Genomic DNA, 27,739 nt, shown 5'->3' on the forward strand with positions numbered 1-27,739 from the left:
GGTGCCATGTCACCATGTTTAAGACATTACCTACAGTGCAATATATACAGTACAGGACAGTGTGCATCACATTGTTAAAATATTTGCAGTGAGACCGGTAGTGGAGAAAGCTTGTGAAAAAGACTTGTAAGGTGCTTATGGCATTCTTGGATCTTTAAAATGCTCATTTAAAAAAATGCAACATAAAGCATGGAATTACGGTATCTTAATTAATTTTCTTATAATCCACAGTCTGTGACAGCAAACGTGTGGCTAATGTAGTGAGTAATCTGGAGATTCTGAGAGGGTGCCGGGTCATTGAAGGTAGCTTGCAGATTGTCCTCATGAAAGCCGTAAGTACTCATATTGTGTATGTGTTATAGCAGAATGTTCTGTTTAAGTACTGATCAACTCCTTCAGTCTGACAGTATATTTTTTATTTTCTTCTTACTATTCTTAGATGATTATATTCACTTTAGGGTAGACTTTTGACTCTGGAGGGGTTGGATATAGCCTTCATTTAGCAGCTTCATCATAGGAGATGGCATGAGAAAGGGGCCTATACATTGTGGTGGCCTGATTACAACAAAAGGTATATCATAAGCTGGAGGGGAATTTGACTGGATCAAACCCCATAGTGAGGTGCTAGGAAAGATGCTGATAGTTGCAAAATCAGAAGATTCCTTCCACCCTCTTCTGTCTTTCTTTCCTTCATTCTTTCCTCGTCCTTCTGCCTACTAGTGACATTACACTCCCTCTTCTGTCTTTCTTTCCTTCATTCTTTCCTCTTCCTTCTGCCTGTGGGTGACTCTACACTGAGTGACAAGCCAAATGGCTTCCAGACTACGCTGGGTGGTAACCATATAACCCAAAAATGGCGCCTGGTGGTTTCGCGGTTAATTACGAAGCTCCAATCGGATTGAGCCAGTGAAGGTTTATATCCAGTGAGTGGTTGGAGTTGATTGCTCATGTAATGCTACTCAGGGATGAGTGAGGCTGGTCACTGTCATCTTAAATGTCAGGACCAACTTGCCTAGCCCTGGGCTCCTATTTTCCTCGTGGGACAACATAGGATTGGATGACGAATGAATGAATGAATGAACAATACCTTTAGTTTCAGCACCCTGTCAGTTTGATGATGTATTCTTTGGCTTGGTCTTGCTGATACCGGACAGTTTTATTCAGCAAAGGTGAACACTTGATTGCCAAAAGTGCTCTCAAAGCTGGGGAAAAAAAAAAACATCCATCCATCCATCATCCAATCCTATGTCGCCCCATGAGGAGTGTAGGAGCCTGGGGCTAGGCAAGTTGGTCCTGACCTTTAAGATGAGAGTGACCACCCTCACTCATCCCTGAGTGGCATTACATGAGCAATAAACCCCAACCATCCCCTGGATATAAACCCTCACTGGCTTGATCCGATTGGAGTGCTGTAATTACCCACTAAACCACCAGGTGCCATAATTTGGTTGTATGGTTACCACCCAGTGTAGTAAATGGTTTCCTGGTGTACAGGAAACCATTTGACTTGTCACCCAGTGTAGAGTAACCCATAGGCAGAATAAAGAGGAAAGAATGATCTTGTTCTGGAGAAAAAAAAAAAAAAAGCCTGGAGATAGTAAGACTGCAGTTGAATATATGCCATTGGTTTGAAGATGTTAGCTCTCTCTTGGTCACATCTTTTATAATTTATTGCAGCTAATGCCAAACAATTTTATTCAGCTGTGAATGAATCATAGAACCCTGAGAATGTTAATACAGTTACTACAAACTCTCTCACTGTCAGAACAACTCTAGTACTGTAGAGTACACAGTGCAGTTTGTGCTATGCATAAACTCCTGCTTATTAAGTATTGAATGTAGGAACATTTATTGTATCATATGATTTAAGGTAGCTTGTAAAATATTTGTTTGTATTGCAGGATAATGACAGTAATGCAGAGAACTGGGCTAAGTGGAGTTTTCCTGAGCTGAGAGAAATAACTGATTTCCTCTTGATCTATGATGTCAATGGGCTGAGCTCTCTCGGTCACCTCTTTCCTAACTTGGCTGTCATCAGAGGGAAGACTCTGCATCAGAATTATGCTCTTGTCATATATGGTGCAAAGGATTTAACAGTAAGTTTTACAGTATATAGAGGGACTGTACTGTGCACTTCACTCTATCTTTCGGTGGGAATCAGGTGCAGGATATTGATGATGTGGATGTGCTCCAGTGAGCACAAAGTGTTTTTTGGTGAAGCTCTTGCTGTTTGCAGGCCTGAAGTTTCAGTGCCCCATATAGCCTTCCCTTGTTCATGTTCTCTCTCTGTTCTTCAAAGGTAATATGGGAACAGCAGAATGACCTTAGAGACAAGAATGAATATCTTACCTTCAAGCGAATGCTGTTATGGGTGAGAAGACTCACACTAAAGAAGTTTTTAGTGCTTGATTGATGTTTTGTTTTGCAATGATGTGATTTTTATTTCTACTAAGGCAATTAGGTAATGGGGAGTTCAGTGTAGGCACAGGATGGAATATACTACCTAACTCTTCATGTGCTAAACCCTTTGAGTGATGAAACTGAGGGCTGTTTTCAATAGCTTTCCATTTTATTTACCTTCCCTAGTGTGTGCAAAGACATGTCTCCATGAATTTTACTTACAGGAAATAGATCTCTACAGCCTGACTTCCATCCCTCGTGGTAGTGTAAGAATTCAAAATAACATCAACTTATGTTATGTCAGCACTGTGGACTGGTCCTTGATTGTTCATGATGCCAGTGGTAATGTGCTCAAGGTATGTGTAAATATATAAATTTCATGTTTCTGTAAAGTTTTATTCAAAATACAGTAGCATGTAACTTAGAGTGAGTGTTTGTGAATATGATATTGCTTTCATACTACAGAATTGTAGTTACTGTGTATCTGTCTATAGTCAGACACCTTAATCCCACAAGGGGGAGGCCAAAAATAGATTGCCTCCATGTCATTCTGTCCTCCACGGTCCAACTCACTCATCCCTCATTCTTATATGATACCTCTCCACCACTTCCCTCCATCTCAATCTTGGTCTTCCTCCTTCCCTTTCCTCCCTTCCCCATGCCTACATCCATTCTCCTAGCCAATTTCTCATTCTCCATTCTCGCCACTTGGCCGAACTGGGTGATTTTTTTTCCATCCATTCACCCATAACCCTAACCCCTTTCACACTAATATACAGGGTGGAGGAATTCCAGAAATAGGAAATGGAAACTGTATGGTTTGCACTCTTATAATTCTGATTACCTTTAACACTGTAGGCACTTGGCTAGGCTGTCAGAGTTAACACAATATGGTTATATCCACAAGTGTGAAACACTGTTCCACACATGGCCAGATATGTCATTATTTGTCACTACACAAACATATATCCCACAGTTCATGGCACAGGACTGCTCAGAGTCTCATTGATATGGGATGTTATTGTGGTGTGGTGTGAGTGAAGGTGTGGGGTGATGGTATGGAGTGATGGGTTAGCCGATGGTGATGGTATGATGTGATGGTGTAGGGTGATGTCACAGTGTAGTTCGGGTGATAGTGTGAGATGTTGGAATGGAGTGATGAGCTAGGCAATGGTATAGTCTAGGCGATGGTGTGATGTGATGGTGTGGGGTGATATTGTCGTGTGGTTTGGGTGATAGTGTGGAGTGATGGGCTAGATGATGGTATAGTTTCATTGATGGTGTGATGCTGGAGTGTGGGGTGATGGTCTAGGTGTTGGCATGGTCTGGGTGATGTTCTGGTATGGTGGTCTAGGTACTGATATGATCTGGGTGATGGTCTTGTGTGATGGGGTGGTCTAGATGATGGTTTGGCCTAGGTGATAATTAGGGAGTGATGATGTGGGCGTGATAATTTGGGGGTGATTGTGGTCTGGGTGATAATTTAAGGATGATGGCATGGTCTGGGTGATAATTTGGGGGTGATGGTATGGTCTGGCTGATAATTTGAAGGTGTGGGTGTGGTCCAGGTGATAATTTGGGGGTGATGGTGTGGTCTGGCTGACCATATGACATTTTCCCCTTTGGTGCTGTATATTCCCTAAGGCTGTTTCTGATGTTGACAAGTTAAATGCATTGTGGGTGAGATGACAGTATGCTGGGGAACTATCAAACAGTACCCAGTGAAATGGACCGCTCATTCACTTAGTTATCAATCAAGCCCTTGAAATTCTGGGCTCTGCCTTACATATCAAACAGTATAGTTAAAATTTCTCTTTATAATGCCTGCAGAATAGAGCCATTTTGTCAGCTGCCATGTTCAAACCCTACATACAGCAACCAAGCACATCATAACCAAATGAGTGAATATTAAAGTGGAAATCTTAACAAAACAAAATTATTGCTGCGAGTAAGTCATCAGTGTGAAAACTTGTTGACTGGATAAATTGGTTAGGATTCGTGACGAATATGACTCCAAGTATATACCAGTAATTATTACCTCTTATTTTTGGGTGATGCCAGAACAACAAAGAAGCTCTGTGTAATGGCTGTTGCCCCTCCTTTCGGCCTCCTGCTCACTCACACGATAGAATCATCAGAGGCAGTTGGTCTAAAAAACACTATCAGTATGGTAAGTCATTGATTGTAAGTTGCTTTTAATTTGAATAGAACAATAAATCCTTATTGCATGTCTCCATATTTACATTCTCTTTTATGAAGCCATCATCATCATCATCATCATCATCATCGTCGTCATCATTGTCGTCGTCGTCGTCGTCGTCATCACCATCGTCGTCATCATCATCATCATCATCATCATCGTCATCATCATCATCATCATCATCATCAGTCATCATTTTCATCATCAGGAGGAGGAGAAAGAGAAGGAGGAAGATGAAGAGGAAGAGGAAGGTGATGAAGATGAAGAAAGACGAAGATGAAGAGAGACAAAAGTTAAAGAATGATGATGATGATGAAGGAAGATGAGTATGAAGAAAGATGAAGATGGAGAAAGATGACGATGAAGAAAAATGAAGACGAAGAAAAATTTTATTTATCTATCTATAGCCCGACACCCTAATCCAGCAAAGGGTGGCCGCTGACAAAACACCTCCAAGTCGCTCTGTCACCCACCATATGACTACCCTTCCCCCAACTCACTCCCCCCTCCCTCATATACCTCTCAACTCCATCCCTCCACCTCATCCTTGGTCTTCCCCCCCCTCCCTTCCTCCACCTCACCTACATGCACCCTCTTAGTCAGTGATATAATACACCATACTATTATGATATGATGATGATGACGATATGATGACGATGATAATATGATATGATATATATGATATGATATGATAAGAGAGTGAGAAGTGTTAATATTGAAGGTAGGGTTGCAAGAATTCATTTTTTTTCATTCATTGCCAGACGCCATGTATCCCAGACAGGGTGGCCAAGGGCTTAGAGTTAAGTGTTTTACAGGGAGGGGCACTAATCCTCCACCAACCCCACTTGACGTAGGGATGCCAACAGCATCTGGTGTTCCCAGGCGGTCACCCATCCAAGTACTAACCAGACCCAACGTTGCTTAAGCAGACAAAAAATGACCTGGGACAAGGTTGCAGTGTGTGACCCCAGAGATTAAGGACTAAATAGGAAGGCTGCCAGAGATTAAGCAGCATGGACAGCTGCCATTAGACGACCAAGGCCAATGCATGCAAGCATGTCGGAGCCTGTATAAATGAAATGATTTGATAGGATAGGGTATTTGATGATATATTGTGCTGTATTTAATATATGATATGATGGTATGTATGATATACATTATATGATATGAAATTTATGATGAAGGTAATGATGATGTCATTTTGCCAGAATGTGTTTCATGTAAGAATGATAGTGGATGTACAGCTGATGGACAGTGCTGTGCTGAGCAGTGCCTTGGCGGTTGCTCTTGGGAGAATGGTACACTCATTTGCCATGCCTGCCGCCACTACATTGACAACAAAATTTGTATCAGCAAGTGCCTTAGTACCGGTAGGCGGTATGTGGTAAGTATACAGTAATAATATTTAGGTGTTGGAATATGTAGGGTGGGGCAACCAGCATCCATTCATTTGTTGTAGTTGTTATTGTCACTGTTGAGTAACCCCAATCTGTTTGGCTGAGCTGACCCAACAGCTCCAGAAAAGCAACTACTCCTGCCCTGCAGGGCTGTCCCATGCAGTGAACTGATGTTCCCTTGCAATGGACGGCATATTGCCTCAGCAAGGCACAGGGAAGAGTATTGAAATTTGACTCCGGGGTGGATGCAGCATTTGCATCCCCACCCAGTTAGTCAGGGCACCATAGTTGGTTCCACATCATCAGGTTATTTGATTATATGGTCACCACCAAGTGTTTTAATGGTTTCGTGAGTTACAGGAAACCATTAGGTTTGTCACTCAGTGTAGAAATACCTGAAGAGGAAAGAAGGTAATATAGTGACAGGAAGGAGGGGAGAGATAGACAGAGAGGGGGCAGAAATAAAGTGGAAAAAGAAAGATAAAGGTGAAAGAAGATATAGGCAGCACTACATTGAGTCGGTGGATGATGATTGCCATCATATACCACTCATTTGTTGTAGTGCTACCATTATGCAGCTCTACACTGTGTGACTAGCCAAATGGTCTTGAAACCCAAGAAACCGTTGAGTTTATTGAGTGGTATTCATAAAACCAAATGGATGTCTGGTGATCCATGGAGTTGGGGATGCTTCAGCCAAGCATCATAACATTTGGATATGGAGATAAATGCTAGAGACAACACAAAATATGGAAATAAAGTAATAAAAGCACGTTTGAGATCTTTCAGAAATATGCCAGTAAACTTTTGAATGTGACAATTCATAAATTTATTCATAACTGCAATAATAGTTATGCATAGATTCATCTCAATAAGTATTTTAAGGTAACCTTAGTGGGCAGGTACTGGTACAATTTTATTTCCATGTGAATGTAGCAATTTGCTTTAATTTAAGGTATCATCATCATCATCATGTTGCCTGCTCAAGATAACAGTACTTTGCTTAGCGGGCTTTTCAAACTGGAAGAGTCATACATAGCATTCTTTAATCCCTTTACTATGATATTCCTTTCAAAATCTGAAGAAAATCATCGGGAATAGCAAGAATAAACTAAACTAATGTGTTACTGTAGTTAAGGAGTGCATTATCTCCCATCAGTACAGAGGCTACAGGTGTTTGTCCGAGCTTGACTGCCATGAGATGGGAAAAGGACTTGTTCTGTACAAGTCAGACAGCAGGAGCAAGAATGAGTGCTTAACAGAGTGCCCAGCTGGCTATGAAAAGAGTGATAAGGTTCAAGATGGGGAGGTGCCAGTTCCTTTTTGTCAGAAATGTAAAGGTTAGTTAATAGTTACCATTACTTTATTTACTTATCAATTACTTTATTATTCAGAATGCTGTTAGTCTTCATTTGAAATTGTATCACATATGAAGGTGTGATGACTAACACCTGTTCTTTCCTTAACATTGCTCATGATTCTTTATAAAGATGTTTTTCAGTCAGGACTTATGGGTGAGTGTTTTTGTGAGTTTTTTCTCTTCCTCTGACTGCTTGGTAATGAAGCAAAAAGTCTTATTCAGACTTATTTTGCTTAAAGTACCATTTCATCAGTGTACATCCTAAGCTTTAAGTGAGGACTAACTGTAAGTTCATAGCTGAGTATGAAAAAATTACTTCACATGGCTAAGATTAGCTGTCTTCGGTTTACATTGACTCATTGATATGTTAATTGTAGAGAATTTCTTTAACACAGAAACCTTTTCTGTACCCTGTTTCAGTCAGATTTGCAAAGCTTCAGTGTTCGGTACAGAGCAGTTAATTCCAGTCCCGTCATTTTCTGCAAAGTTCCATCCATTTTATAATGGTTTTATTTCAGTGTTATCCTGTATTAGCTATTCCATAAAAAGATCATTGACCTTGACTTCTCAACAGCGACCTTTCTTTTATGCTGTCCTGGCCCAGGCCAGAGGTTGCAGTATCATACTCAGACCCATCATATTAAATTGGCTCTTTTGTCATTGAATCCATTGGCAACTTTGTTATACAGTATGTACTCTGTCACCTCATTATTATTCAGCCCAGCTTAAACTTTTTCTGCCTGAGAATGTCATTAGTCTATCTATCTATCCATCTGTCTATCAGTCTATCCATATCTATCTGTCTATTTATCTATCTATCTGTCTGTCTATCTGTTTATCTACCTATCAGTGTAATCTGTCTATTGGTCCATCTATTTATCCGTCAAAACCCAGATGCCTCAATCCTGTTATGGGTGGCTGCAAACAAATTGCCTCCACATTGTCTGATCTTCTATCATTCGGCTGCCCTCTCTCCATTTCATGCGCCATTTTTTCATATATCTCACCACACCATTCCTCCATCTTATTCTTGGTCTTTCCCTACCCCTTTCCCTGTCCATCTAACTCACACTCTTATAGTCAGTCTGATTCTCCATCTCCACATGGCAAAACAGCATGCAGTGTTTTTTCCGTGCTACCTTTGGACAGTTCTGTTAAGGTATAGAATGACTGCTTGTAGAGAAAAGTTTTTAAATATTATCTTTCAAACCCTTGGCAACTTAACTTTTCCTTAGGCCCTTAGGCTGAATAAAATTGTCCGAAGATAGGAAGAATAAGATACAAATGATGTCCTTGGACTGGATAGGTTACGGAAGTCATGTGCTTTTGACACATTATTAAACCATTCTTCTGCTTATACATATCCTTTACCACAATATTAACATTTTTATTAGCTAACCCTGACCCAGTATTATCAAACCTTACTCCAGTTTAGTATAACTCTGCTCCAGTATTGTCTGACTCTGCTGTAGCATTATCTAATCATGTCCCATCTTATCAGATTCCAGCCCAACATTATTTAAACCCACACTAACATAATTAAGCCCTATCAAGCCCCATCTTGATATTATCTGATCAAGCCTAAACTAAATTTATTTAGACCCCAACTTATTCTACCCTAACTCAGTATGATCATCCATCTCCTCCAGTATTATCCATGCTAATTATCCATGCATTTGTTATTGAGTCCAGTATTTCTCTATCAGGAGCATACAGACCCAGGGCTGGGCTACTCACTTAAGACATTAATGGTGAGTGTGACCCATTATTTGACCAATTGCAGCATTTTGTGAGCAATAAATGCCAACCTCCTCTCAAAATTAGACTCTCAAGAGTCACATCCAAACTGCCTTAATTCACCAGACCAACATTCATCTAAAACTTGAATGAAGGTAATGGGGTTAATGTACCATACCAGTAAGGAGCATGAATGCCCACATTTAAGCTTCCTGCATACATCGGAGAACCATCCCATAAAGGGCTTAAGTTAAATCTAACACCAACCAAGTACGATTCAACCCTGCTCTAACATTATCTAATCATGCTTGTTCTTAATTGATTTTCAACCTAACATGCTCATCCTTCTCCCAACAGTATGAAACTGAACCAACAGTTTTTCACTCAGCACTGACTCCTGTCTTACTTTTTCCTAACATCACATAAACCCTTGATTCTGGGCAACGATTTTAGTGATTGTTCTTGCTGCTACAGATGATATTATTCAAAGTAGGAAAGGTCTTTTGTAGAAGGGGTTCATAATTGCTGTAACTAACCCCTCCAGTTTAAAAATTCTACCCCAAGCAGCATAAAACTGTTAGGAGATGGTAAGAATAAGATTTAAATATTATCCTGGGTTCAGTAGATCAGTTCAGGCCAGCATTGCTAACTGTACCTCTTCCTTGCTACTTCGCAGGGCCCTGCCAGAAGACCTGCCACAGCCACCTTGTCAATTCTGTGGCTAAAGCTCAGCTACTCAGAGGCTGCACAAGAATTCATGGTTCACTTATAATCAGGTATGACCTTCTGTACGCTGTAGTGTGAAAAAATATTTAAATGTAGTTATAGAGATACCTAATCAGGAAATATTTCTGTATAGTTACAGAGTTGCCTGATCAGGAAATATTTAATGTAGTTACAGAGATGCTGAATCAGGAAATATTTCAATATAGTTACAGAGATGCCTAATCGGGGAATATTTTAATGTAGTAATGGAGATGCCTAGTCAGGAAATATTTAATGTAATTACAGAGATGCCCAGTCTAGAAATATTCAAATGTAGTTCCAGAGATGCCTAATCAGGGGATATTTACATGAAGTTACAGTAACATAATAAAAGTTTCAGCAGTCCAAAATGTAACTTTGTCATAAAACTTATTTACCACAAGTTATCTTTGCTCATGAGTGTGCTCAAGTTGTTATATTCAGTGGTGAAGGATTCAGGTGGTTGCATCAGTATAACCAAGGTTATACAGATGCCACACATCTCCCTCCCTGTCCCTAAAAAGAGGATAAGGAATTGCAGGAAAAGAGAAGCTTCACCATGCAGTCAGCCAGGTTAACAACTATAACCCAGGGCCACAGTAACAACAGGCGCTACTTCTATAATATGGTATACAGTAATTGAAATGATAATTGTCTTTACTGACCAGTAAGTTACTTATCAAATTAAGTTTTGATGTACTATCTATCTATCTAATGCCAGACGCCTCAATCCCGTTTGGGGTGGCCACAAACAAATCGCCTCCAAGTCGCCCTGTCCCCCGCCATTTCACTCCCCTGCTCCCAACTCACACCCCCCTCTCTCATATACCTCTCCACCCCATCCCTCCATCTCATCCTCGGCCTCCCCCTCCCTCTTCCCCCCTCAACCTCACTCACATACACTCTCTTCGTCAGTCTTTCGCCCTCCATCCTCTCCACATGGCCAAACCACCTCAGTGTGTTCCTCATAACGCTTCCTATCACATCCACATCCACACCACAACGCTCCTTTATATCCTCATTCGTCAGCCTGTCTCTCCACGTGACTCCACAGGCTCCTCTTAAATAACTCATTTCCACTGCTCTCACTCTTGACTTGTGTCCTTCCAACAATGTCCAAGCTTCACTTCCGTATGTTAGAGTTGGTATCACAATACTGTCATGTAGTAACTTTTTCACTTCCATGCTCACTTCCCTGTTTCTTATCACTGCTTTCAAGGAACCAGCAACCTTTCTTCCCTGCTGTACCCTTTCAAGCACTTCACCCTCCAAACCTCCATCCTTACTCATCACACTACCCAAATACTTAAATGTACTCACATTTTCCAATTCCTCACCATCTAACCTCGCTGTACATTCACTAACTTCACCTCTCTCAAAGACCATCACTTTACTCTTCCCTACATTCACCTTTAGGTTCCGTTTCTTACACACTCTCTCAAACTCATCCACCAAGCCTTGCAGCTCCCCTTCGTCTTCACTCAACAACACAGTATCATCTGCAAACAACAGTACAGGGAGTTTCCAAACACTATCCTCTCTCACCAGGGCCACTCCAACATCCACTACCCTACCTTGTATCTCTTTTATTACCCCATCCATGTACAGATTGAACAACCATGGAGACATGACACATCCCTGTTTCAAACCAACTTTCAAAGAGAAAAATTCACTTAGTTCACCATCCACACGCACTGCAGCCTTCGCACCATCGTACATACTCTTCACAGCATTCAACAACTTCCCATCTACTCCATATATTCTTAACACTTTCCACAATCCTTGTCTATCCACCCTGTCATATGCTTTCTCCAAATCCATGAAAGCCGCATACAACTTCTTTCCCTTCTCTAGAAACTTTTCCACTAAAGATCTAAGAATGAATATCTGATCTACACAACCTCTTCCCTTCCTAAAGCCTCCCTGTTCTTCTCCAACTAATTTCTCTGTTCTTTCTCTAACTCTGTCTATAAGTATCCTACCATACACTTTTCCTATTATACTAAGAAGACAAATGCCCCTATGATTACCACACACTTCTTTTTCCCCTTTTCCTTTGTACAAGGGAATAATTATACCTGACTTCCAATCCTCCGGGACTCTACCTTCCTCCCAGGCCAATCTGCACATCTTCCACATCCATTCTACTACTATCTCTCCCCCATGCTTCAGCATTTCACCACACACTCCATCAATTCCTGGGGCTTTCCCCGATTTAACTTTCTTCATTGCTTCCACAACTTCTATCCTACTGATTTCTTCCTGTCTTCTCACCTCCCTCCTTCTCCCAGCCATTCCCCAGCCACTTATACTTGCATTACTTCCATCCTCTACGTTCAACAATTCCTTAAAGTGTTCTCTCCATCTGCTCACTTTTTCTCCCTTCTGCACTAGTAATATACCATTTTTATCATTCACTCCCCTGCTAACTTCACTTCCACCCTGTCTTACTCTTTTCACTTCTCTCCAGAACATTTTCTTACAGTCCCTCCACTTTACACTCAAATTCCTTCCAAATTCCTCATCCACTCTCTTCTTACTCTCTCTTACTAATCTTTTCACCTCTCTCTTCCTTTCCACATATAACTCTCTCTTCCACCTCTCAACTTCTTCCAGGCCCCTATTTCTCACCCATTCATTGTATGCTTTCTTCTTTTGTGCCACAGCCTGTTTCACCTCTTCAGTCCACCACGCTGTTCCTTGTACCCCCCTCCGCCTTCTCTTCCTTCCACACACCACATCACATGCTGCACATATTTCTTCTGTAAATATCTTACACACACCTTCCACGTCTCCCATCTGCTCCAATTCATATTTGCCCAATCGTTCCTCCACTTCTCTCTTATACTCTGCCTTTTTCTCATCCTCTTGTAACCTTTCCACTCTCCTTGCAACTACTCCTTCCTCTCGTCTTTCCCTTCTTCTATTCCTCCATCTCACTTGCATCCTAATTCTGGCCACCACCAAGTAGTGGTCAGAAAGTCCACTCCCCCAACCTCTATACACTCTTGCATCCTTTACACATCTTCGCATCCTTTCATCCACACACACATAATCAATCATTGCCTTCCTTTCATTCAGTTCACCACCCACCCTTCTCATCACTCGCCATGTATACCTGTGGATCATTTTATGCCTGAAGAGGGTATTGGCTATCACCAACCCCCTCCCAGCACAAATGCCCACTAATGCACTCCCATTCTCATCTATTTCGGCAGGCACACCCCACTCACCAACTATTCCATCCACCTTCACATTACCAACTTTACCATTCATATCACCAATCAAAAACACTCTCTCATTCCTTCCAAACTTTTCCATGCACATTTCCACATTTGTCCAGAACTCTTCTCTCACTCTTCTAGCACGATCTTGCATTGGCGCATACACACACACAATCGCCCACATTTGTATTCCAACTTTCAACTTTACCCACACAATCCTTGACCCAACTGTACTGATGTACTGTAGTTGGATAAACCTTGCAAAAGCCGGTTTCCATAATCTAGAAATTCCCAATCCAAGAAGTTCTTGCCATGGTCCCAGACCTTCTGTGTTTTGGGGGTATGAGTATAACTTATATACAAGAGCCATAGACATGCTACATATATTGTATTTAGTTTTAATAACACTTTGTTTACTCCATATTAATTAACTTTTTTTTTATTTTGGGTGTGGGTGTGTGTGTGCAGCATATCTGGAGGAAATAATATTGCAACAGAACTAAACAGCAGCCTTGGAATGATTGGAGAAGTAACAGAGTACATTAGAGTCTTCAATTCCCACCCACTTCTCACTTTGGAATTTCTTAAAAACCTTAAGATCATCCATGGAACCAGACTGTATGATGGCAAGTAAGTGATGGTTTTTGTATACATGCAATATGGGTGTAATGATAATCTCTTTTTGACAGGTAATTTCCATGGATTTTTTTTTTTTTTTTTAATTCTTTAACCCCTTCTGTCTAGTGAAGAAGTTTATATTTTATTCTTGCTACCTCTGGATGATTTCATCCAGTTTGGGAGAATACCCCATTAGTAAGATGTAATGGAGGCCATACCTAACTCTTGCAGTTTTAAATTCTTACTCTAAGCTGACTGAAATCATCAATCTGTAATTAGCAAGAATAAAGTGGGAAATACTGTACATCCTTGGACTGAAGGGATTCAAAGAGAGATTTTTTTTTTTTCTGTTTTATTTTGTTTCTTGATTTGAACTGGAAGCACAGAAAATTACTTTACAATGTATTATGTAGTTTCATTAAGAGAAAAGGTTATCAGAATAATCCTAATTAGTTTTTTGCTCAGGCGTTTTCTTGCCCTCTCTGGACACAACCTCAAACCATCCTTGAGTGGGAAAGGAGGCTGGAATGTTGTTGATATGATGATGATGATGATGATATGTTTGGATCCCATCTACCCTATTTATGTTGGTGGGAAAATGGTTGACAAAGTTTGACCATTTGTACTACAGCAGGGTCTCCCAGTATACAAGAATATGGTCAACAAAATGCGCCCCATAGTGAAACTTTTGCATATTACAAACCATTGAATTAATGGAAATAAATGTGGATGGTCAACACTGCACCCTATCTTTGTCATTTACAGAACTTCCCCATTATTGATCATCATTTTAAGAAAGACTTGCTTAAAAAAAGAAAATAGAACTGTGAATATAGTGTGCAAGGTAGCTCTCCATTTGTATAATTTCAGTAGTAGCAAGCTTACTGTGTTTGTCCACTTGCTGGCCTCCATAAGTCTTGGCATTTCATAAAATCTGCTCCTTGTTCTTGAGAATGTTCTTTGCTGTCGATTCACCTAAGCCAAGTTCACGTCCAATGTTTGAGTTCCTTGCACCTTACTTATTCAGCTCTATAATCCTCATTTTCAACTCCAAAATGATCCTCATATTCTTGGAATGAAGCAGTGGGGCCATGATGTAACAGGTGAGCAAGACCAGGTCTTGTACAATGCTAAAGCACCACAATATGAGAGTGCAGCATGGGCAGACACAGACTGAGAGTCTTGAGACTTGATTTGAGAGATGCTGTGAGGGAGGGAAAGAGTGGGAAACTGATTGGCCATCTAGTGGTGGCTTCGGATATTACCATTTTGTGTGGGAACGCTGTTTTTCCCTTGCTTTCAGATGACTGATTCGCATTTTAAAATAACTAATTTCATATAAAAAAGTACTTTTTTCCTGAGTTGAGTTTGCATATAAGGTGTTTCACATATTGAGATCTTGAATTTTGGGAGATCCCACTGTACTTGTCAAGCTTCTGTAACCTGATGTGTCCAATATACAGTGGACCATCCACTTACGAGGCTAATATATCATAGAAAAATACCATGCAACTTGAATCATGCATAACATCCCATAAAAACCATTGTTTTAGTTAATAGGTCTAAGGAAATCTAAGAATATTCCCCAAGTCCCCATTTTAGCCCTTTTCAAGAAATCCCTACCCCCCCATTACATACATGATACGAATTGTAGAAAGTTTAGGAACAGTAGGAACATCATTAGGCATAAACTGTGGTAAAATAAGAGGTAAAACTGGTTAAAAAATGGGATTTTTAACTTACCATGAGAAGTGCCAGTGTCTGGCATGGGTGTTGGGGTTGAAGGGTATCCGAGGATGAGGGGCTAGGGGAGAAGGAACGTGCAGTGCCTCTAACCTGAGGCTAGGCATCAAAGCCCTCAGACTTGCTCACCCACTTGTTGTCAGAGGCTAGAACACAAGTGTGACACAGTTGCCCTCTTGTACAAACCTTTGCAAACCACTCCTTGCTAGCACTGAAACTAGGTGGGTTTTCAGCTCACGTCACTCTGGCCACTTTAGTGTACACTTCACATTCCTTGAACCTGATGCTCATGCTACCAATGAACACAAATATACTTACAGTATAAGCCACTTTGTTTTCAGTAGCGCATTATCCTGCACATACCACTGATACAATGATACCTCACCACTGAGCTCTGTAGCCTGAAGGATATTGTCCTTGTTCTTCTTCATGGTCTAGATCAGTGTTTCCCAAACTTTTTTGGTCACAACCCTGAACACAGAATTTTTTGTTGTCTGGCGACCCTCGGGGGGGAAATGTAATTTCAGTGTTTCTTCATGTTGTTTTATTCAATAAAATTTATTCAATAATTCTTCTAATAAAAATTATCATTGCTTTATTATTCACACCTTTTTTCCTGTTCCAAAGTCTCAATGATGCTTTATATTTCAAAATTGTGCTGTAAATATACTGTATTTGCACTATTTTGTACTTTTAACATTTTGTTACTCTCTTATTTTTATTTATTTATTTTCTTTTCAAACCATCCCTCAACCCTCGGGAGCAACCTTGTGACCCATATTTGGGTCTCGACCATGGGTCTGGGAACCACTGGTTTAGGTAATCAGTTAATTAACATGAAACAAATTTGCTATATCCTTGTTCTTCCTCATGGACCAGATGGTCAAATGATTAACATTAAACAAATTTGCTGTGGCTGTCACTCATTCACTAGCAACGATTCAGCTCAGTATCTCCTTCTTCTTTTCTAAACTTGGTTGAGCTTGTCGGACACTTCCACTCGCAGGTCCTTTGGCAGGTTGTATGAGAGTAGCTGATGCCATTGCATGTATAAATTAGCCTTAGACACAAGCATGGTAGAGTATGACAGTTGCACAGGATACGTACATGTGGGGCATCAGGTCACAGTCACTTGGAGACAGGTTGCAGAGGTAGCACAGTGTGCATGCATGGGGAGGTGGGGATAGAAAGGATTTTAGTGCTGCTCAGTGCATGATTTTTGTTAATTAAACCCACATATTGTGACAGTCCAATGTATTTCCATGAAATATCTTTAATGTTATGTATTGTACAGCAATCCCTCTATAATCCGAATATCCATTACCCGGACAGTCCATTACCCAGATGCTGTGATCTGGCTGTTCAAAACCATTGTTCATACATCATTCCATCTTATTTGGACAATGTGCATTGGATTTTATGGCCACTTGAACTTTTTTGTCCAGCTGGGGGGAATAGTTTGGTGGCGCCACCCTATCTGGCTGGGTAGTTCACCCAGCATCCGCTAGAGACCCCCTTAGTTGTTCTCAGTTCCCATGTGGCAAAAATGTAATGAATAGCTCCTCTCGGACAGTTGTTATGACGGCACACTTGGTGGCTTTTGTGGTTGTTCCCTACATCCTTCAGGCCTTGCTATTCCTTGCAAGCCTCTTCGTAGGGTGTGTGATGATGGCCCCTTCACCAGCAAAAAGGAAGAGGGTAATGCTGACTCTGGAGAAGCAGGAGATCCTGGGTAAGACTGATGTGAGATGGTCGAATTGTGAGTGTTGATGTTGATTTTATGCTGGCTTACTGTACTGTACCATGATTTTATTTTCCTTTACCATTATGTTTTGTGAGCCCAGTGCATTTTTCTTGTGTAGCCATTTTTTTCATGTTTTTTTCATGTCACTGCGAGGTATGGCCCTGCAGTGGTGATTGCTTGACTGTGGTTGATAAGTCTGCTTGACCATGAAATTGCTTTGTTGTGGTTTATAGGTTTGCTTGACCAGAAAGAGTAGTGCTAAACAATAGAATCAAGTGTTGTTTGATGTACTGTAGTGGCCTTTTACACAGGCTTTCAAGTTAGGTTATGTACAAAGGGGTACCAGGGGAGAAGTCCATTATCCGGATGGAGCCATCACCTGCTCTGTTACATCAGATAATCGAAGGATTACTGTACTAAGGATGTTATTTTTATTTCAGATATGCTCTCTACATTCATAGTAACGATAATCTAGAAGATATCTGGCCCTTGGAGAATCACTCAAATGTAATAATCACAGCAGTAAGTAGTTGCTGGTGCTTTTGTTTTTAATGATGATGATGTGGTTGTGGCCTCAGGTACACCCAGGCATAAACAAACGGTAATACCTAGGGCAGAGTTGCATGTAACCTAATTACTTTCATTTTTTAATTTATCAGTACTATGATATGAGATAATCATCTATATTCTACAACAGCATTATGTATTCTGTATGTAACAAAACCTGCCATTTGCCATAGTTATAATGCTGAATGCTTAAGAGTTTTTATGATGGAACTAAACCATATGTTGAAGGAAAGATGGATGTTTGAGTTAGCATTTCTCTATCATTGCTGGAGTGAGATAAGGGTGTGTGATATTTCCATGCATGTTCGGTATATTAAATTGGTGTTATATTGATGGGATTATCAGAGACAAAGAAGCAAAAGTTTTGGAAATGAAAGTGAAGCTGGTGATAAATGATAAGGGATGAAATAATTTAGAATAAAAGGCAACAACCAGTCCATTATTGGATCATTTAAGCCATAGGGGACCATGTCCTTAACAGTGTTCAAATGATACAAAAACCTCCAGCCACCTCTTGAATTCAAACCATGGCACATTAGCGCCCAAGAAATTAGCCATGCCACAGAGACACGAAACCTGAAAAATGTACATCATGCTCTGCTTCATTCATTCATTCATTCATTGCCAGATGTCATGTATCCCAAATGGGGTGGCCAAGGGCTTAGAGTTAATTGTTTTACAGGGAGGGGCACTAATCCTCCACCAACCCCACTTGACACGTAGGGATGCCAACAGCATCTGGTGTTCCCAGGCGGTCACCCATCCAAGTACTAACCAGACCCAACGTTGCTTAACTTCGCTGATCGGACGGGAAGCTGTGTACTCAACGTGGTATGGCTTTGCTTCATGCCAGTAGTAAATGAAATCTTTGTAGACTGGTGCAGACTCTTGTGAGTGCTTACAGCTGGCACCTTCTGAATGATAACACAGAAAAGCTTAGTTATGAATACTGTGAGAAAGATGACTTAGTGGGAGAGAAACTTGATTTGGTAGATTTAAAAATTTTTTGGTGTAGTAATGGAAAAGGACTCTAAATGTGTAAAGAAAGTTGAGAAAAGTGTTGTTCAAAGAAGAACATTTATATATATATATATATATATATATATATATATATATATATATATATATATATATATATATAAATGTGAAGCCCTTGATACAGAAGAGAGCTGCACTCCGGTTATACTTTCTGCAGGTATTAGGTGGAACACACTATTAGGATGATGATGATGATATAACATTGTTATGAACGGATTTTTGATGTGGCTATTTCTTCTTTTCAGAAAAATGCAAAAGTGTTATTTCATTCAAATCCAAAACTGTGCTACCAGAAAATTGAAGACTTGTTGAAGAAGATGGGACAAAGCATAACTGATGATATCAACATGAGACTCACCAATGGAAACAGAATTGCATGTAATAGCAATGGTTATTTTCAGTTACATGATGTAAATGTGATGCTAAATATGTGAACTGTAAGAGGTGTGAATGAAGAATTTAGAAAAGGTAAGTGGTCTGAAGCAGCCAGAGAAAGCAAGGTACAAGAGGAAGAATAGTATCCTTTGATGTGATTTGATCTGTGAGAGACAAAGATGAGAGGGAGTGAAGTAGATGAATGGGAAGTCGTGACATGCATAAGGTCAGATATGAATGCATATAGGCAGAATAAAGAAGGGGCTGATATGTGACAGAGAGGATTGGTTGGTTATGAATTATCAATTCATGGTGCATACAACAGTCAGGCATAAGTCTGAGATGTTGAAAGTAGCTTTGATTATTCCATATGTAGCTTCTCAACTCTACACTGAATGTCAAATGTCTAGGGAACATCCTGCCTCCTCCACCCAACTTTGCAATTCACAGTCATATTCACAGTTGCATAGCCACCCAGCTATTCAAAATCTTCAACCAAGCGGTATCATTTGTGGACTGCAACTAGACATTCTTCCTAGAAAATTGCCTGAGAATGTCTCCGTAAAACTGTTTGGTACTAGCCAGAACAAAATAAAGACTTGCATTGGCTGAAGAAGTTATGTTTGGCCTATTGAAGTAAATTATCTAATGCATGATTTATGCATATTCTATGATTTGTGTTAACATCAGTTCACTTGTAGTGCAAAAGTGGGTTTGAATGATGATGCCTTGAAGGTTACCATTGCAAATATATTGCTTCTTTCTCAGGTTCAGTGGAGAGACAAGAAATCAGTCTAACAGCGGTAAATGAAAAAGGCGTTTTGGAAATAAATTTTAGTGTAGTTTCGATAGATGATGATGATCGGAAGCTGACTGGATATTTTGTTTACTACAAGGAATCAAAGGAACGAAATCTTGTCTACATGTCTGGCCGTGATGCCTGCAATGAGTAAGTGATAAGTCCTGTCCATTATTTAGAAGACTCTTTCATCATCACCATCATCATCATCATCATCATCATCATCATCATCATCATCATCATCATCATCATCATCTTTGTTGTTATTACCACCTTTCCTAATCATACAGTATCATAGACATTGTTCACCTTATAATTGTCATTGTCATTGTCGTCATCAGCACCATCACCATCCACATCTACAATCATCATTATTGGTGATGTTGAAGATGTAACTGTAATGGTCAAGTCTCTTTTTATGTTTACTGTACATAGAAGCAGATGTGATTACAATAGCTACACCATCAGCACCATTAATATTGATGACTAGTGAAGATGATGGTTATGGAGATGATGACACCAGTGATGACAGTGACACTGACAACAAATGTTTTTCCTGCTACACATAAGAGTTAGGTTACATATTATATGGACCACCTTGTATAATCATAAATGATGTTTTTTGTTAGCATGGACAGCCGTCAGTGAAAAAAAGTGTAACTCATGTTTTCCAATTTCTTATTACACTGGTTTGACCCTACTGTTAAATTTCATAAGAAATAAAAATGTATTGGATTTCATTTCATTATGTGCTGGATCTACCCCTTTTTACTTTGTGCTTGTTTTCCAGTGACTGGAAACAGAAATATGAGGACATCAGTGCACCGCAAATGGATGTGTCTGTGAGGCTTTTTGATCTGAAGCCAGACACCCAGTATGCTGTGTATGTCAAGACTGATACTGTGGTGGATGCAAACATAAGTGCAGTTTCGGATATTAGGTATATCAAGACACTACCATACAGTGAGTATTTATGATGGTAGATTAATAGCGTGAATTGTTATTGTATGTCAGAGATGTTTTCCAAAATATCACAATTGCTTTCATACAGTTGATACTGTAATATATTCCACCCATCCATCATCCAACCCTATGTTGCCCCATGAGGAGCATAGGAACCTGGGGCTAGGCAAGATTTAAGATAAGGATGACTAGCCTCACTCATCCCTGAGCGACATTACGTGAGCAATAAACCCCAATCACCCCTTGGATATAGACCTACACAGGCTCAATCCGATTGGAGCACCTTAATTACCCACTAAACCACCAGGCACCTTAATTTGGTTATATGGTTACCACCCAGCATAGTAAATGGTTTCCTGGTGTACAGGAAACCATTTGGCTTGTCATTCAGTGTAGAGTCACCCATAGGCAGAAGGAAGAGGAAAGAAAGAAGGAAAGAAAGGCAGAAGAGGAAGTGTAAAGTCAATGGTAGGCAGAAGGACGAGGAAAGAATGAAGGAAAGAAAGACAGAAGAGGAAGGAAAGAAGTGAGGAAAGGGCAGACACCCAAAGCAGCATTACATCGAGTGAATGGATGGTGAGTGCCCCCAACTGCCACCAGTGGATAATGTAAACTGAGAGAAATAAGCAAGTCAACATTATAGGTATCAGTGGAATTTTAACAGGCAGTTTCTTTGTAATTGTTTGTGGACCTAATTACAGTAAAGGCGTGAGATAGCAATAATGTATTTGCAGCTGGCTTGGACACATCTAGTGGGGATGCCTTAACCTACAAAACTGCCAAGCATCTATTTTAGTTATGTGATTACCACCCAGTGTAGTAAATGGTTTTCTGAGTTACAAGAAGCAATTTTTTGTGTCACTCAGTGTAGTCACATGAAAATAGCACTGCGTTAAGTGATGATACCCTAGAAAATGTTTAACCATTAACTTTTGTGGACATACACTTGGACATTAATTACATTGTCATTATTTTCACCATCATCCTGATCATTTTTTCACCCTCAGCTAAGGATGAGGTGTGGTAAGATCCAGCAGCAAGAAAAGAGGAAGACAGGTAGATGCCTGGTGGTCAAGTAGAGTAAGTTGTTCCAACCAGTTGCGGCCAATAAGGATTTACATTTAAGGGGTGGGTAGGATTTATTGCCCATATGTTGCCACACTAGTACAAGTGACTGATCATTCTCACCTCAAATATCTGGACCAAGGAGCCTAACCCCAAACCTCTAAGTTCCTGATGGGGCAGTAAAGGACTGAATCATAGATAATACAGTAATAGATAGACAGATAATAGTTATCAAAACCCTAAATACTTTATTATATTTCCCCACAGACCCCAGCAGTCCACAAAACTTGGAACATGAAGTTGGGACTACGTGGATGTTTGTGAAGTGGAAGGAACCATCATCACCCAATGGCCAGATTGTGGACTATTTAATCACAGTTAAGCCACAGAAATGGGAGAAGCTAAACTGCTCAGATGCACTGGGTAAGATGTATAAGGAGCCTTTCATTTAAAGACAACAGGTTATTATTCTGACAGCTGGTAGACCTGTGAGGGTGTGTATGGTCACTTGTTCTAGTAAGTGAAACATATAACTGGCATTCATCTTGACTTCAAATTAATCCCAGTTGAGGGAGGATATTAAATGGATGTAGTAGTGTGTGTTCCTGCAAGTGCACACTATTTTGTGGTTCCCAGATTTATAAATGCTTAATGGTCAGAGTTATTTTTTTATGAGTGACCCTTCTGCCAAATTTTTTTATTAATTTTGCCTTCATTCAGAGTCTGACATAATAATAGGGAAGTAATAACATTTACTTAGTATGGCAGATGTATGTGAAGTGCATGGATTAAGAAAATTAGCAAAAAAAATTGCACACAGTTTGGCTGGCCTATGATATGGAGTCAGGTTTCCAAGGGGTTGAATGATGTATGAATGAGTGTGTGGCCCAAGTCACTGAACATTCTGTTGATAGTTTTCCTTCTTCTATATTGTCTTTCCTTATTTTCTGGATCCTACTTAAGCTTATTCTAAAGTGATGAAAAGAAAGTCATGATGATGATGATAACAGCAACAAACTATATATTACATCTATGCATCATCAGATCCATTATTGCCCTGTTGGGAGTGTGGAGACCAGGGCTAGGCTGCTAAGTCCAGATATTAAAGGCGGGAGTAATAATTGTAGAAGTAAACTTACTGTGATGTTGTTTTCCTTGCAGGAAGTTTCTCATCAGTGAAACAGAAGGATCCTGTTGAGGTAAGTCATGATTATATAAGGCATGAAATTGTAGTATATACTGTGCATGTGTATGGGTGTGTTTGTATGTATATACAGTAATCACCCCAATATCCGACGTAATAGAGCCATTGGTAGGTCCGGTTATTGGTTTTGTCCGGATATTGGGCTCCAGCTTATGGACTTGTACTTATGGACCCTAACTCAGAGAAACACCTATACAACTCCCTCTGGACATGCATAGCACCTATTTAAGACCCAAATCACACCAATAAGGCACATAAATGACTGAAATAAATGCGAAAGAAACATAAAATGAGGGTTTAGAAGTATGTTCATACATTAATAAACATTCTAGTACTTATGGACCCTAACCTAGCCTAACTCAGAAAAACACATTCCTACTGCACATGCACGAGGTAAGTATAGTATGGAAAAAAGTACAGTATGAAACCTTCTGGTAAGTATAGTATAGAAAAAAGTACATTATGAAACATTCTAGCTACTTACAGCAAGTCCCTGGCCACCTCGATGAATAACCACCTCCTCTCGGACTCTGACAGTAAGAACGATTTCCTGAAGCACTTGCAGTACACTCTTCCTGAAGTCTTGCACTGAACTTAGTCAATAACACACAGAAGTCCGTTCTCTTCACAGTGTTCACTTTAGTCCAAATAATGCTCCATTGTAATTTTGTGTTGCACATTAACTTTTCCCATTCTTTTCAAAATTTCCAAAGGCAAAACAAAGAAGTCTATTTAAGTTAAATTTAGTTTCCAATGAGTCTTTTCTCTCAACTCGAAAACCTTAACACAACACACCATTTTTTTCACTGCACAACACTCAAAATTCCCGTGTGGTCTAGTGGAGAAGTTCTTGCTGTTTATTCACTGTCAGAGTCCGAGAGTATCACTGGCAGGCGACCAAGGGGTGCATCGCTGGGTCGTGGTGATGGCGTACCCACTGCAGAGGACTCTGAGGAAAGCCGCAAACTCATGTCGAGCGGTGACTCCACCGTGGCTGATGTGCTGGGCTGTGGCTCGGAGCATGAGGGCCTGTCTTGGGGAGGCAACGGAGTGGAGCCAGGGCTGGGCACAGCGGGGGTCACGGGCCTGAAAAAACTGTCAATCGTTGACTGACGCAAGGACCGACGATTCTGACGATTGATGATGCGCTGCCTGAAAGCACGCACTTCCTCCACGAGTCCCAAGGGCCCCATCTCCCTGTCGCAGTCTGGGTGTTCCAGGTAGTCTAGGACGAACTCTAGATGTTCCCGGAGTGCGCTCAGCTTGGGGATGGCTGGAGTAGTGTCCTGCTGAGAGGAGTCCGCATCATCGTCGCCTTCGTCATCGGAATTTTCAAGTTCGGTACTGACTCCAGCAACCGAAGACGCGATCTCGATATCAGACAACGTCTGATACCCAGGATCGCCCTAGTCATCGTCCAACCACTCACGAACATCGTCCACATCAACATCGTCGCCGTGCATACGTAGCCGTGCATGGAAGTCTTCCACGTCAAACCCTAGAAAATCGTACTCCACATCCGTTCCGAGAAGCAGACGAGACCAACCATTTTCAAGAGTTTTCACAGGGACTTCCTTCCATGCACTAGCCCAGTTGTACAGCGCAGACTTGATGTTGTAGCGGCGAAGGTTTTCCGCTTGCCTCGTGTGTCCCGTCCTTCCCTGCACTCGTCCTCATCCTCGAGAACAACCATCACCTCGTCCAAGAACTTCCGACGGTATAAGCGCTTTGTTGCCACGATCACTCCTTGGTCCATGGGTTGAATGAGAGCAGTCGTAGTAGGTGGCAGAAACATGCACCTAATACGGCCATTCTCAGCAACCAAGTCCTTGTCGCACGGGTGGGCAGGTGCATTGCCGAGCAGAAAGAGAGCCTTTACATGGTCGTGAGGGATTCCCAGTGTCTTTGTCTGATAATGGATGACCACCTTGACGAAGTGATGGTGAAACCAGTCTTTGAAAATCACAGCTGTGAACCATGCTTTCAAAGAATGGTACCAGACGACAGGAAGGACATCCATCACCCCATGAAGGCACCGAGGCTGCTTCGCACGGCCAACAACAACGGGCTTAAGCCGGTGCATGCCGTTAGCACTGGCACAACACAAAGCAGATATCCGTTCCTTGGAAAGCTTGCGGCCAGGTACACTCTTCTCCGTCTCCTCGGCTAGAGTGTTCGTTGGCAGCGAGCGATAGAATAGGCCAGTTTCTTCAGCATTGTAGACTTGACCGAGAGTTAGGCCCTCCCTGTCGATCAAGCCTTTCACCTTGTGCCGAAACTCGTCAACTCCGTCCTCATTAGCGTCCAATGCTTCGCCATGTGCTTTACGGTTAGTAAGGCCATGTCACAACTTGAACGCGAAGAGCCAACCCTAGGATGCCTTGAAGTCTAGGTCGTCGTGAAGCCTTGTGAACTTCTCAGCAGCAGCCTTCAGCTCCGTTCCACGTACCATCACACCAGCTGCACATTGCTGTCAGTACCAAATCAACGTGGATTGGTCGATTTCTGCAAACTTGGGGGTAAACATAACCTTCCTTTCCATGCTGCGTTTGCTTCGCGACGAGAAGTCAGCCGTGTACTGCATAAGTTTGTCTCAGGAACGTTTGATATCGAACAAAGTTGACCGGGCCAGGTTATACTCGCGGAGAATGCGGGAAGAAGACCAACCCACATCAACTTTCTCCAATATCTCCCTCTTCTTTTCCAGAATCAACACCACTCTCTTCCTTTTCTCAGGTGGCGGGGCCATCATCACACACACTAAGAGGAGGCCTGAGAGCAGCAGGAGGCCCTGCAGCAGGTAGGGCACCACCACAAAAGCGAGCACGTGGGCAGCCATAGCGAAGAGAGTAGGTCCAGTCGCGGTGAGAGACAGGCGGGAAGTGGGGAGGATGCAGCGGCGCTCTATCGGACGTCGGAGGAATGACGCACCAAAACAACGCTCTCCCGCGGTGCGCGCGGCAAGTTCAAATTACGGACGGGAAAAAATCGTTTTATTTTTTTATTTTTTTGGGTTTTCGGACCATTTTGGGAATGTTGGATCCCAGAACGATAAGGTCTGGGTAGGGGGGATGTTCGGTTATTGGGCGTCCGGATATTAGAGTGATTACTGTATATACTGTATACAGTGGTGGGCATCGTTACTCTAAAAAGTAACTTTGTTCTCTGCTACTCCGTTACTTAGAAAAGTAACTTCATTATCAGTTACACCATTACTTTTTTACAACAGAAATGGAAGTTACCATTACTCCGTTACTCTGTCACTTTTATTAAATAAAGTAAAAAAAAAAAAAAAATTCATTTTTATTATATAAAAGTAATAAAGGGGAGAAATACAAAAAAGGTTAAAGACAGATAATAAAAACCATCACTAGACGTCGTGCTCACTGCTCAGAGTTTGACAGTCACACTGCACTTAATCTGCTTGTATTGATAGTGGCACTAATGGGTGGTGGCAGCTGGTGGCCCAATGGTGGGATGACCTTGTCCTTGATCTTTCTTTACGTTGTCTATGTCCTCGGCATCCTGGCGGTTGGCCTGTAAATAAAACATAAATATATTCAATACATTTATTGTGAGTTGCACAGTTGCATAAAGTAGGTAATATAAGTACAAAAACATTTAAAAAAACATTCCCCCGTTTAATGATGCAATTGGTTAAGTAAAAGCCCATTGCTAGGCGTGGTATCATATATCTGGGTAGATTTAACATGTAAGCTATAGGGGTGCATGGTATCGTATACCTGGGTAGATTTAACATGTAAACTATCGGGATGTGTTTTTGAGCCTTGGGTTCCCCCCCCCAGCCAAGTCCTAAATCCACCCAGATGAGCCCAAGAACAAGTATAACCTAAACCCCAAATAGTTTTCAAACAAGCTAAACTATCCCTAAAAGCAGTTTATAACTCACCTTAACTTAAAAATAACATTTGAAAATCATAAAAAATAAGTCTAAAAATAATCAGTCTTAGTAAACTGTACCCCAGAGTGACAGTGCCCACCCCACCTATTATAAAACACACTAATCTAAGTCAAAAACCAGTTTATAAATCAACCAAAACACAAAACTTAAGACTAAAATATCAGGATTGGTAAAAAAAAATAAAACATCGTTATACAAGGGTTTGGCCATCGATCGGTGGAGTAGGGTGGTATTTCTACCCTCATCGCTATGCCAGGGTATCACATTTAGGGATATCTTGTCTTGGGGTCTACCTGTAGAGAGAGAGAGAGAGAATGAGAGAGAGACAGACAGACAGATACTTGTATATTTTTAACATTATGTTGCTTGTCATAAGGTAATTCTGTAGTTTCAGTTGTATGTGGTCTGTGTTTTTCTTAAGTTCTTGCAAATGATGTTTTTCAAGGTTTTTATCTTTCCCAATTCTTCCTTCTGCTCTTCAGTGACCCTTTGTGAGATAGGCTGCAAATAATGCTGATTTTGAGTTTGCAGTATGTAAAGAACATACAGGAAAGATGTGGGAAAGGAGTAATCTTGCTGTTTCTTGAGTGTGTGGAGAAGCTTTGTTATTTGTGGGACATGATATGTTCCTAAGGTGGG

At 41.0% G+C, this 27,739-nt stretch overlaps 1 protein-coding gene and 1 pseudogene across 1 annotated transcript in view; one reads left to right on the plus strand and one right to left on the minus strand.

Annotated features, from left to right (window-relative positions):
• LOC145405271 (insulin-like growth factor 1 receptor) overlaps positions 1–27,739 on the plus strand; it is a 136,789-nt gene that overhangs the window by 18,339 nt on the left and 90,711 nt on the right. Inside the window, exons 4-16 of the mRNA XM_080276686.1 lie at positions 232–332; positions 1,902–2,096; positions 2,625–2,756; positions 5,826–5,984; positions 7,157–7,337; positions 9,771–9,870; positions 13,531–13,692; positions 17,608–17,686; positions 19,018–19,150; positions 19,916–20,096; positions 20,737–20,909; positions 22,242–22,397; positions 23,136–23,173. Coding sequence (XP_080132812.1) covers positions 232–332; positions 1,902–2,096; positions 2,625–2,756; positions 5,826–5,984; positions 7,157–7,337; positions 9,771–9,870; positions 13,531–13,692; positions 17,608–17,686; positions 19,018–19,150; positions 19,916–20,096; positions 20,737–20,909; positions 22,242–22,397; positions 23,136–23,173 — 1,790 coding nt within the window. The remainder of the gene's footprint in view (positions 1–231; positions 333–1,901; positions 2,097–2,624; positions 2,757–5,825; positions 5,985–7,156; positions 7,338–9,770; positions 9,871–13,530; positions 13,693–17,607; positions 17,687–19,017; positions 19,151–19,915; positions 20,097–20,736; positions 20,910–22,241; positions 22,398–23,135; positions 23,174–27,739) is intronic.
• Positions 18,461–18,577, minus strand: LOC145405420 (5S ribosomal RNA; annotated as a pseudogene).

The sequence above is a fragment of the Coenobita brevimanus genome, chromosome 66 (assembly GCF_032717465.1).
Source record: "Coenobita brevimanus isolate Jiangsu-jjx chromosome 66, ASM3271746v2, whole genome shotgun sequence".
In the NCBI taxonomy this organism is placed as follows: Eukaryota; Metazoa; Arthropoda; class Malacostraca; order Decapoda; family Coenobitidae; genus Coenobita; species Coenobita brevimanus.